This window comes from Barbus barbus (assembly GCF_936440315.1).
Source record: "Barbus barbus genome assembly, chromosome: 21".
NCBI lineage: Eukaryota > Metazoa > Chordata > Actinopteri > Cypriniformes > Cyprinidae > Barbus > Barbus barbus.
In genome coordinates this window covers 27,334,583-27,348,031 of record NC_136749.1, presented here as the reverse complement: position 1 = coordinate 27,348,031, position 13,449 = coordinate 27,334,583, and the positions used below count along the sequence as shown (strand labels likewise).

Genomic DNA, 13,449 nt, shown 5'->3' with positions numbered 1-13,449 from the left:
CAAAATGACGTTTTTAAATTTGTAAAAACTGTTATTCTCTCCAAGGCTTTATTTGATAAAAAATACAGTAAAACAATGTTGTGAAATATTAAAACTTAAAATAACTGTTTTCTGTTTGAATACATTTAAAATGCAATTTATTCCTGTGATCAAAGCTGGATTTTCAGCATCATTCCTCCAGTCTTCAGGGTCACGTGATCCTTCAGAAATCATTCTAATATGCTGATTTTGCTCAAGAAACATTTCTGATTATTATCAATGCTGAAGGCATTTGGGCTGTTTATTTTTTTTTTATTGTTTATATATGTTTATGTATGTTCATTATTTTTGTTTTTATATTCTTCAAGAAAAAAAAGATTTTTGGTGGATATAAAGTTCAAAAGAATAGCCTTTATTTGAAATAATTAATTGTATATAATATAAATATTTTGTAATATTATAGTCTTTACTGTCACTTTTGATAAATGTAATACATCTTTGCTTAAAAAAATAAAAAAACTTTCAAAAAACAAACAAATAAATAAATATACAAACAACTGTAGTCTACAATTTGGCATTAAATTTTTTTTTTTCTGGATATGTGCCACTAACAATTCCATGATATCATATATCAAAGTTAAAGAAAATAAAAAATAAAATCACTCAAGTTAATTCCGAGTTTTTGATTGCTAATCGTAACATTTTTGCTATTATTCTGTAAATGCGATCATTCTGATAAGACTTGAAAGCCAGTACAAGTCCTGCTAGAAATATCTTAAGAGCTCGGAAGTCATAATTACTATGTGAAGTGCATTTAAGTGATCATAACATGGACATGTCGCCAATTCATGTTGCCATGATGTAATTTTCTTGCCAACTGCGACTAAGATGAATGGGAAATACTATCGTTTAGCTCTCTTCAGGTACATTAGGCTTTGGAAGTAATTTAAGACCACAGTTCTCCATCCATCCTCGCTAGCTCATTACAGAGATGAGTGCTGACGACCCTTTGCATCTCTCCGAGTCGGTGAAACACATGTCTAAATGAAATGATGGCGAGAGGTCGGACTAATTAAAACCGTGTTTTATGTCAGTGTGTAAACAAAACAACCGCTGCGCTGTTAAATATAGCCAACAGACTCGAAAGGACAGCTGCGCTCTGGCAGATGATAAGATGACAATTCTCTGGGAGCCCGACAAGTAAACAGCACCAAAGAGCAATACCATTTCAAGATTTTTAAAATTCCCAGCGTGCCCTGCACAATGCGGTTTAATACAATTACTGCTTCCATTACAATAAAATAATCCCTGAAGGAAACAGGTGCAGCATCTTTTCTATCCGCAACCCTGCTGTCACACGTCAGCGTGTTAGTTATTGCTTAAGGCAAGTCACTGCAGGTGAATAGGGTCAAAATTTTAACTTATATCACCCTACTTTCCCCTGTTGATGGAGACAATCGTTTTCTGTTACAGGTTCTCAAATTATATGTTTAAATATGCAAATATATCATTATCTAATTAAATATGCATTCATTTGCATACAATTCCAGAACAGAAATCTGAACACTGGGTAAAACCAGGTTCTTGTTTTATTTTGATGACATATTTGAGTTGAAGGTTTTACAGAGGCTCTCTTACTATCACTTAAATCAGAAAATGCTGTCAGTAGCCAGAAAAAAAAAAAAAAAAAAAATATGCGTATGCATAAAACGTTATATAAATCAGGTGAATGATATATGAACAAACCTCTCTGTACAATTTATCAGAATATAACAATAATAATAATACATTTTATTTATAGGAGCCTTTCTCAGCACTCAAGGACAACGCACAATAAAATTACAAACAAAGCAAAGGAAACAAACAAGAAATAGCATATACAAAAGACTAAAACAGAATATAGAATACAGATATGAATAAAACCATAAAGATGTGCTACTGAAACAGATTTCTGGCTTGCTGCATGAGAAAAAAAAACTCATTTTGAGAAAGCGGACTTCAAAGATATGTCTCATAATTGAAATCTACAGATAAAGTGTAATGAAGTGTAATACAGTTTTCTGGCTACTAGTCTGAAAAAAGAAACGTTATGAAAGCAAATCAGCCCAAAATTTCTAAATTGACGAGTGCGTGAAAAAAAAAACAGTGGTTTTGATTGGCTTAGCTTGCAGCTATGAGGTTTTAGCCAAAATTGATGCCTTTAAAATGAATTTACCTTCACATAACTGATCAGCATCTCCTGCATCTCTTAGTTCCCTGTATGTCCAACTTCACGGCGGCCATGGGAACCGTTCTGTCTCCGGACTATCCCGAGGGTTACGGCAACAACCTCAACTGCGTCTGGCTGATCATCGCCGAAACGGGCAGCCGCATCCATCTGGCCTTCAACGATTTTGACTTGGAGCCTCCCTATGACTTCCTGACGGTGAGGGACGGGGACCTGGTGGACGCTGTGGTGTTGGGACGCTTCTCTGGGGCGGAAGTGCCCTCGCACCTCACCAGCAACTCCAACATCCTCCAGCTGGAGTTCCAGGCCGACCACTCGATGTCCGGCCGAGGATTCAACATCACGTACAGCAGTGAGTGCTTTTCTTTTGAATGTGTTTCGTGTAGCGGTAAAGATTGTATTCTGAATAAATAAAAGTAAAAACACTAATATTTTTGCAGTTTAAAATAACTGTTGCCTATTTGAATATATTTTGAAATATTGTTTATTCTTGTGATTGAAAGCAGATTTTTTTCAGCATGCTAGCATATTATGCATAATATTTTTGCTGCATTTGCTGTCATTTATTTTCCATTTTCATATTGTTATCATAAATGTCACAACATCAATTATATAATGTTATTTTTTAAATTTAAAATGTACAAATTTTATTTTAGTATTATTTATACTTTTATAACATTTTTGTTATATGTAATATGTTTTAATTTTTCCACTTTAGTTTTATTTTAATTGTTTATTAATATTTCTATATTATTTTTTTTATATATATCAGTTTTAGTTCTAAATGAAATGGCCTTTCAACTTCATTTCAGTTACAAAAAAAAACAAAAACATGTAAATGTCAGTTATTTACCAATGCGACATTTATGCATTTTTTTATGTTTATGTTTTGTAATTACTATTTGTTTAGTTTTTTATTATTATTATTTAATCATAATTTTAATTACTGAAAAAGATTGTTAATGCTTAGTACAAAATACACAAACATACACATACTGTACACACACACACACACACACACACACATACACAATTAATTAATACTTTAAAAATGTGTTTGCTAACAACATTTTTGGCATGCAAAGCATTGTCTTCAATCAGATTCCGAACAGCCGTCAAGTAGGACATATGGAAGGACATATTTTCCTCGATTTAATTCATAAGCCATTTATCCACCAGTATCAAACAACTTAATCCTATTCGCTGAACATCATACCATTAGCTCAGCCAAAATAATCCACAAATGCCTGTGCGACAACGTACAGGACCCTAGTGTTCACCCTCAATCCTCTGTTTCCTACAGTTAGATATTGCATTATGCATTCACTCTTTCCTTTCCATTTCATTAAGTAAGTCACGTCGCAAGTAACAAGCTCACTGCTTTGATGTTATTTGTTCAGCGTTTGGACATAACGAGTGCCCGGATCCCGGAGTGCCTATGAATGCCAAGCGCTTTGGTAGTAATTTCCAGCTGGGAAGCTCCATATCAGTGGTGTGTGAGGAGGGCTTCATAAAGACGCAAGGTTCGGATACTATTGTGTGTGAACTGGAGGCGGGAAAGGTGATGTGGAGTGGTTTGATCCCCAAATGTGAAGGTAGGTTTCAAAAGTGTTTGTGTCCTCTAATCTTTTCTGCGGAATAAAGTTATCAAAGCTGAGCTCAGGAAACGATGGACTTTGAGTAGCCTTTGAACGTTTTTCAGAAAGATTGTCGAATTATCTAAATTGCATCCCTTGAACTCATAGAAAAGTGGTTTAGTTCCACTTATTATCAGAGTTGTTGTATCAACAGTAGTGGAAAATGGTGAAAAACATTCTGTAAATACCAGCTCTGATTAGAAAATATTACTTGCCTGCACCTGCATCAAACAAAAGTTTGCATTATTACTCTTAATTTTCCACAGGTGATGGATACGGGAGAGCGGGGGCACAACCTAACACTTTTTGACTTTCTCAGTTTGTGTAAATCCACGTATAATTTTTTATCTGCACTAATTTTACACTTGTCCAATATAAATATGATGTTTTGTTTCATAATTACAGCATATACGTTTTTCTTTATTTACCGTCAAAAAATGGAAGTGAAATGTGACAACATGCCCCGTAGGTGGGGTACATTGTAACATCTCAGGGGCACATCGTAACATGACCATATGACAGCTTAAAGTGTTATCTGACCTAATGAAAAAAATATATATATATACAAGACAAGACATTTTGTCAATAAAATACATTTACTTTTTCAAATAAAATAATGGCATTTTTTAAGAATTAAAAATAATCCGATTTTTGAGTTTGACAATGAACACATTGCAGCCATGCTTGGTACGGCCCATACATGAGCCAAAATGCTTGACATGTCTTGAAATAATAATTTCTGAACATTAAACATTGACCGTCAGTCTTTTTCACCTGTTTCTCATAGTTTCTCATTGAAATGCATTAAAGTAAACAGTGTAAATTACATCGCTAATGTCATAGAATAGCATAGTTAGTGTTACAACGATCCCCATCTGCGCAATTTAAAACTCGTTAATGTCTTCTGCTAGTTAGTGAAGCAACTGAAAAATAACAGATTGGAGATTAAAATAATAGAAAAAAAAAATATTTTTAAATGAATGCTAAAAACTGAGATGAAAAATTGACTTGAGCCAGAAATGGTAAAATGTTCAGTGATATCTTCAAAAGATTTTAGAATTTTGGTGCACATTTTTCTCTTTATAGTGTCGATATGGCAACTAGTAAATACAGTAAATTTTCTTATTCTAGAATGTGTGGAAATATTTATACCACATGTGTTACAACTAACCGAGTGTTAGTTTGTGCCCCGTGCTCCCCTACTCTTAACAACTAAGTTAAGTGGAATTCCTAACAGCTAAAAAAGCAGCCAAAACCAGCCTTATTGATTAGTCTAGTTTGTTTACAATGGGAAACTGATTGGGTTTCCCATTGTAAACAAATACAAGCTAGACCAGCAAAGACAAGCTAGCCAACTTGGGCTGGTTTTACCTTTTTTGACAGCAGAGATGTGATTTACTGTAGTAAAATTACAAGGCATGGTCACTGCTTCATGCGGTTGAGTTAGTGGAAAATACAAGGGCTTACCAGCAAAAGTATGACTGGTAGTTATGTATTTTGGCATCTGCCATATGCACCATGATTAATGGTGCTGTAAGCAGCCATTTTGCTAACTTCCACCTTTTTGTTTACATAATTCACACAGCCTCTCTGTAACATCCGGGTCCACAAAGACATCAAAAGTCTAATTTTCTAAAGACCCTCAAAAGTGTAAAGTTGGTCTGTTATCTTGTTTGTCCAACAGAGATGAATGGTAATGTTAACATTTAGCATTTAGCTTTCTTTATGCTAACAGACAGCTTTCTTTAAGTATTAAAACTTCCTTTCAAAAACTGAATCTGAAAAATGATTGGCATGCTGTATACCATGGTAAAATCACTGACAATCACAAGAGTCTGTTTTTTCTCTTAAATGTGAAGTTGTTGACTTGTTACCAAGTACAACTGTTGTAGAGATAAGTGGGAATGCTAACAATAAGCTAACAAATCATTTTCTTTTTGCTGACAAATTTTATAATTCCTTTTTTGCAAAACCGAATATGTGAATTGACTGACACGCAGAAAGTGTTTCCGAATGGATAAAAAAAGTGTAGTCTGCTCCCCTGGCTCTTTTTTCCTGCTGTTTACAAACACCGGTTTGATTTCTCAAGACACTTATTTTAGTGAAATCTGTCAAGTAGCAGGAGCGTTTTGTGCGTCTTATTAAAAAACAGCTTGCAGCACCTTTAAATCAAGAACTTTTTAATCTCCAAAGACATTCAGAGACACTGTACTGCAACAACAGTTGATAAGAAGAGGTTTCTTTATTGAATCGAAGGGTTCTAATAAACATTCTGCTGGCATGTACATAAAATGTTTCCTGCAGCGCCCTGCGGAGGCCATTTCACCGCTCCGGTGGGAGTCGTTCTATCCCCAGGGTGGCCCGGCTACTACAAAGATTCCCTGAGCTGTGAGTGGGTCATCGAGGCCGAGGTGGGACGCTCCATCAAGATAAGCTTTGACAGGTCTGTTGGATAGCTCTGAGAATAGCAACACACAGAGGCATTATTTGGATTCATGTCTGGAGGCATCAGCTCTCCAAGGCGACAAATCATTTCGGCACATATCAGGGTTAGAAAAAGCCGAAGTAGCAACATATTCATAGCCATCTTCATCCGAGGTCCTTTGGGTGTGAAGGCCGTGTTGGTTTTTATAAAGTCTCAATGTAACAGTCTGCCAAGTTAATAAAGTATAATGTCAAATGTAATTGAATCGTAAGCGCGGCAAAGTTCAAATGTAGAAACGTCTGAAAGATGCTATTGCTTCCGAGTAATGTTTGTCATAGCGCGTAGACCAAGAGCGCAAGGGAGACGGTCACCATTAGTGTCTATATAAATGATTACATAGTGTTATGTCGACGAGCTTGATCCATAGAAACGCTGTTTGCTGTATAAATCTATCGCTGAGCGTGGTGCCCTTCGAGGCCGTCTGTGAAAGGGAAATGGAATTAATCTATATCTTGTTACAAATGGTTGACTTTATTTCATTAGCACTGCAATGTCTCCCAAGAGTAGGGCATTGAAATAGCATCAGATCTGGAGTTTGATCTAGCAGACTCCTGGGAGCGGACGTCTTGAGATGTATCACAAAAGCAGAGGACTCGACTGGCGAGCAGAGATTGTGTGTTTTTTTTTTTTCCAGCACTTTGGCTTTTCGCTGAAATCATTTAAATTCTGTCATCGTTTACACACCCTCCTGTACAGAAATCCTGTAGGACTGTCTTCTGTAAAATACAAAAAGAGATATTGTGATAAATGTGCTGGCTGCACTTTTCTATGAAATGAATGAGAATGTGGACCAAAAAAAAAAATACAGATATCAAAAAGTAGTGTATTGTATGTGGCTGCTTCATTATTTTAAGTCATATAATTTATTTGAAATTCATTATTTAATTAACTGATCCACTAGCTGTAGCTCTCAGATCTTATTTCACTATACGGGGCATCAATACTCCAGATTTTCAATTTAAGTCAATCTATCTAGCCATCTAGCTATCCATCCATCCATCTTGCTCTATTTGTCACGGAATGATAACATATAATATGATTTTAAAGGACTTGGAATATGGTGCACAAGTCTTATGAGCGACTTACATGATTTATAATAATGAAAATTATCATTTTATGGTACTTTTTATGTAACTTTTGGAGCTTTCAGCCCCTGATTATTATTACTCTATATACTTTCATTGTTTGGAAGAGAGAAAGTAGGTCGTTATGTAAAAGGTGATATTTTACTGAAGTCAGAAAGCCATACAGATTTGGAACAACATGAGAGTGAGTAAATGACCACGTTTTCATTATTAGCTCAACTATTCCATTAAAGCAAGCTCACTGCAGCAGATCTGTGTTTATTCGCACATCACAAAGCTGTTTGATCCCATCAATAAACAGCAGCGTGAACACTGGCTGCTCCTGTGACTTCTCATTAAAAGAGGCGGTCAATGAGGAACAGTTGGGCAGCCATGTGTAATGAGCTGTGTATGTGTTTGTGTGTGTGTGTATAGAAACACATTTCACGTTGTAATATTTCTTATCTCTTTTCTTTGATCTTTTTTTTTTTGTTTTGGCAGGTTCCAGACAGAACTCAATTATGACTTTCTAGAGGTTCACGATGGGCCTAATCTCCTCTCGCCCCTAATCGCCTCTCTAAATGGCACCCAAGTCCCTCAGTTCCTGTTCAGCAGCGGCAACTTCCTGTATCTTCTCTTCACCACCGATAACAGTCGCTCTAACAGTGGCTTTAAGCTCTTTTATGAAAGTGAGTCAGCCGTCTTTATAGACCGGGTGCCTTTTGCCTGAGAAATGATATTTCAACCTGAATCGTATCTGTCTCTCCACACAAGCAAACAGCTTGAGAATTTATTTTTATAGTATTCTGTCTCACTCTCTGTATTTCTTGCCTATTCTGTCGTTTTCTTTTCTTTTTTCACCCCATTTTTTTTTTTTCAATTTGGTGTGCTTTATTGGCTTGGCAAAAAAACTGTGCATTCATATTGCCGATCCATTTCAGCACAGCTGCATGCGATGCAAATTAAATACTTAATTTGATAGTGATACCGGAGTAACAAATAAAATAATAATAAATGTGCAATGCAATAAAATAAATGTAATGTTAGGTAAGTTTACATAGCTTTTTCTTCTCCTGAAACTATACATTTGCCTTTAATGCACAACAAAATAAAACTGTAAATGAAATTGACTATACCTTCAACTATTTAAATTACATAAAATAATCTAATTTTGCGTTCGCTGTGCTTCAGGCGTCACTTTGGACACTCACTCATGTTTGGACCCCGGCGTGCCGGTAAATGGGATACGTTACGGGCAGGACTTGGCCATCGGCTCGGTGGTGTGGTTTGGCTGCGAGCCCGGATACAGACTGAGCCACGAGGAGCAGTTGGTCTGTGAGAAGAACCACTGGTGGAGCCACCCTCTGCCGACATGTGACGGTAAGATGTCATCTCAAATACACATCTCAATTAGACTAATTAACGCTGCTCATTTAAACGGTTCTTTGATTTTTACATTCACAACAATTTTCAAGAATATATAGCAGCATTTTAATTGAAGTCTGGCTGTATATGCATATAATAATTCTCATCACATTCAATTCAGACTGCAAACGTACATCTCATCTAAAATGTAATTTCTCTGACAGCAGGAAACATCAGTTCCGAGTAAACCCAGTTCTCTTGAATCTGAAATCAGTGTGATTGCTGACTAGTTATTTGTATAACAGTGCATTTAAAGATGCACCAAAAATCATATTAGTTTTGATTAGTTCATATACTTAGGACCTATTATTTCACTTTGATGATTCACTTCCCTATGCATTATATATAGACGTTTCAGCTCAGAGTGTTACTGCATATTCTATTCTTAAAAGGTCTGTGACTGAGTTCTCAAAGTTTTGTCTTTTTTATGAACAGCTGTGGCATTATGAGAGCTGACAAAAGACTTGGTCTGTTCAGCTGGATGTAGTTGTCAGCATAAGTGTGAATTTTAAACCAGAAGTATTCACTGGTTTGCTACCAGACTTCCGACCGATGCTCTGGACTCTCTGTCAAGACATCTGGTACTTGTCGTTTCTCTAAAACTTTCTTCAAGTCAGAACGAAACTGCTCTCCGCAGCATGTTTTGCTGGCTTAATGTGACATTTCTGAATGACACAAGAAGTTCAGTGAAATAAAATGTAGAGCTGTGATTTTATCTGTCAGGAATTGATTGGTTCAGGAGCACTCGCTACCAGAATGTGGCAATTTGATTGTAGGGGCAAGATGTTGTAGAAAAACAATTTTTATTTGGAACAACATTTGGAACTTTATCAAGAAAGTAAACGGGGTCCTTTTTGTTGACTTTAACCTTCCGGTAAAATATTCTTATTTCCAAAAGGGCACTCTTAGCAGGTCTGACCCATTTGGCGTATTCAATTTTAATGGCTTCATGTCATTCTGAATTAACTGAATATGGAGGAAATATTTTGGGTACTCCACGGTGCCGGAGGGAAGAAAGAAAGAGATTTAGGCAGATGTTGAGCCCGAGGCGCTAGACTCTTTTATCGTCTCACAGGGAGTGACGCTGACATTCATTATCATTAAAGGTGAAGTCGCTGAGGAAATCTGTCTTCATTCCTTGAATTCTGAAGTTCAGGTCTTAGTTTGGACATCTCAAGAAGCACTGACTATGACTGCATCCCAGTTTGCACAATGTAGCTCTGTTCCAAAACATGGTGGCATTTTAAGGCATAATAAGTTTTAAAGAGTAGATACAGCTTCATTATGCAGCCTAGCCTTCTAGAATATTCTTTTGGTTAAAAGCTATGGCAGAATTTTTGGCATCCTTCTTGGAGAAGTTAACATATTGATGATAATAATAACCCTGTTAAAAGTGGTGTATTTTACCTAATGCATTTGTGTGCAACTTATTAGTGTTGTGCATTGTTAGCTTAGCAATATGTTAATACCATTTAAATCAACTGAGAGTCAACAATATCATGCACTTTGACTGTATATACATACAGTATATCGACACATACATACATGCAGTCTGAGTTTTGTGTGTCATACTTTTAGTATGCAGTAAAAGTATGTGAACTGAGTTGCAGGCCTATGTCTGTTGGTTAATGTAATACAGTGATTCTCAAATCTGGCTCGCAAGATCCACTTTCCTGCAGAGTTTAGCTCCTGAGCATGCTTATCAATGTCTTCAGGGTCATTAGAAAAATCACAGGTAGGTGTGTTTGATGAGGGTTGGAGCTAAGCTCTGCAGGAAAGTGGATCTCGTGAGCCAGATTTCAGGATCACTGACATAATAGTAAAAAAAAAAAATAGTGAACACGTCAGTATTTTGCAGATAAATCTAAAGGACGCCATTTCCCATCTAAAGCATTTTCATTTAAGCACTTAAAATCTTTGAAAATATTAGCTCAGTTTCAAAATGATTTTCTGTTCCATTCCATGGTGTTATCTCTGGCTGTTACTAGTTTACAGACAAGTCGTAGCATGGGACTAAAATGTATTTCTTTGGTTTGACCATTACTCAAGATCTATATTTGCCCCAATCAATATCCTAATCCCTGCTGAGATAATGCCACCAGCCTATTTCAGCTTTTGGTTTAGAAGAAGACCCTATGATAAGGTTTCTTGTGACACCTTGAGACGCTTTTCAATTGACAGATTGTGTTCAGAAACACAATTAGAGATGAGCTACGAGTGTCAGATTTTCTGATGGCACGCTTACATCACCAAGAGTTTATCCGATGCATGTGAATTTTTGTGATTTTTTTTTTTTTTTTTTTTCATCTGCAGTGTCACTTCAACATTCCTTGGCAGATGTTAGCACAACATTTAGTTTTGTTAATACGTTTTAAAACGTATCCAAATTCTTTCACTTGTTTGCACACAAATCTGAAACATTTTGTAAAATAGAATGTGATGAACATGAAGTACTTTTTCATTTTTACATTATTCATGCATCACGCATTTGGCAGACACTTTTTGTCCTAAGCATTTTTCTAAATGAGTTCATGCATTCCCATTTTTGTTCATTTATTTATTTCATTTTTCATCTGCAGTCTGCACAAATTTCATGTAAATGGCCACATTCATTTCAATGCACCAACGCACCATTTTACAAAAAGAGCCAAACAAAGCAGAATTGTTTTCTATTGTAAATCATTTATAAAACCATTCTTACATAAATTGCTGTATTCAGTTTAGTGTGATGTTTTACATGAATATTGGACCATTCCAAACATAAATGTCTGTACAAATTGTTCAGAAAACCACCTCTTACCTAAATTATGATGTGATGAAACCATTCTTACCTAAAATTGCAATAATTTTGGATAAATGTTTTTAGCAATGGTTTTGCTCTTTCTTTTCACAAATCGTTTAAGCAAAATTGTTATTTATACATAATTTATAGATCTGGCAGACACTTTTGTGTGCACAATTTTTCTTAAATGGGTTAATGCATTCCCTGGGAATCAAGCCCATGATTTTGATAGTTTCATAGACATCTCAGTGACATATGTGCGTTTGCTTTTTGTGCGCAATTAGATGTCAGAGTTTCAGAAATGATGTATTATTAGGACTGTTCACTAAGCCAAGCGTCATTATTACTTTTGCTCATACTCTAAGATTTGAACAAGCTTCTAAGACTACGTTTTAAATTTAACACGTCCCACACTGTTTGTGTGAGAATAAATGCACGGACATGCATTGAAGTAGAATGTCATTGAGACCTGTTGTTGGACTCTTCCGACTCAAGCCAGTGAGCAACCACTTTGAAACGGCATAGTCATGCAATCATCCATAACCTCCTAGCACCATGGCAGAGAGTTTTGCATGGACAGTAGCACTCTCTCATTTTCTTAGAAAAACTTTCAGAGACAAAGTAAAGTGGATGTGACCTTTTCTAGAGACAGTGGCAGGTGGAAAGTAACTCAAAGTAGAAGAATTTCTCGTTACTCTTGTTAACCTTTCAGTGGTATTTTTTACTTCCGGTGAAGGTTACTCTGCTCTTTGAATTCCCTCAGCTGAACACTGCTTATATCAACAGAATTCCTGCTCAAAACGGAGCACTAAAAGTGATATGAGAACAGTGGCATATGTGCTTCCTGTAAAGTTTCAGATCTTTTTTTAAGATTCCACACGTGTCTTCTTGCAGCTCTGTGCGGAGGCGATGTCCGGGGCCCAGAGGGCATCATCCTCTCTCCTGGCTTTCCAGAGCTCTATCCCAACTCATTAAACTGCACGTGGATTCTGGAGGTCAGCCATGGCAAAGGTACGTACACAGGAGATTTCTTCTTGTCCTGTCAGTAGAAGATGAGGGCTCGCTTTTGACATCAGATCTTAGGCCTTAGGTGTCCATGAACACGTTCAAGTGTGGATATTTATTTACTGAACACCAGAGGTGGGTAGACTAGCCAAAAACTATACTCAAGTAAAAGTACTTATAGAAAGAATTACTCAAGTAAAAGTAAATGTAATAATCCTAATAGTAAGAGTAAAAAATGATCCAATGAAAAACTACTCTCTTGAATTTCCTGGTACACATGAGAAACCGCTTCAGATGATTCAGTGCTTGCAGGTACCAGAACAAATCATTCAAACTGATTTGTGAACCAGTTCAGACTGTTTTGCAACTTGTTTGATGAAGGTCTTGAACAGAATCACTCAAAGGAATGCCTCATTCATGAATGAATCATCGCTCATATGCCCCAGAAAAAAAGAGACAGCGTGCTTGGTATAAAAAACTACACATTTTTTAACATGTATTGCATTAAAATTAAGTAATGAGAGGAACGTTGCCCAGTGTAGCGAAGTAAAAGTACAGATTTTTTTTTTTTCGGTTGAACTGTACTCAAGATAAAGTAAACACTTTTAAATCTACTCTTAAAAGTACAAATTTTCCAAAAATATACTCAAATAAATGTAAGGGAGTATGTGTACTTTGTTACTACCCACCTCTTTTGAACACAGCGTGTGTGCACTGAACAAATACAGCGTTGTTTTAATCACTAAATGTGTGAAACTTGATGTAAAACTTCTAGTTTTATATGTTAATTTTAATGAATCTATATTGATTCTTAAATACCAAGATTGATCTTTTAGTCTGCTGTT

The 13,449-nt window shown here is 36.2% G+C and overlaps 1 protein-coding gene across 1 annotated transcript in view; it reads left to right on the top strand.

The window, feature by feature from the left end:
* Window positions 1–13,449, top strand: part of LOC306887841 (CUB and sushi domain-containing protein 3-like) — a gene marked incomplete at both ends in the record, with an annotated part of 269,530 nt that overhangs the window by 89,052 nt on the left and 167,029 nt on the right. Inside the window, 6 exons of the mRNA XM_079445841.1 lie at window positions 2,232–2,558; window positions 3,607–3,801; window positions 6,148–6,286; window positions 7,894–8,081; window positions 8,584–8,772; window positions 12,494–12,610. Coding sequence (XP_079301967.1) covers window positions 2,232–2,558; window positions 3,607–3,801; window positions 6,148–6,286; window positions 7,894–8,081; window positions 8,584–8,772; window positions 12,494–12,610 — 1,155 coding nt within the window. The remainder of the gene's footprint in view (window positions 1–2,231; window positions 2,559–3,606; window positions 3,802–6,147; window positions 6,287–7,893; window positions 8,082–8,583; window positions 8,773–12,493; window positions 12,611–13,449) is intronic.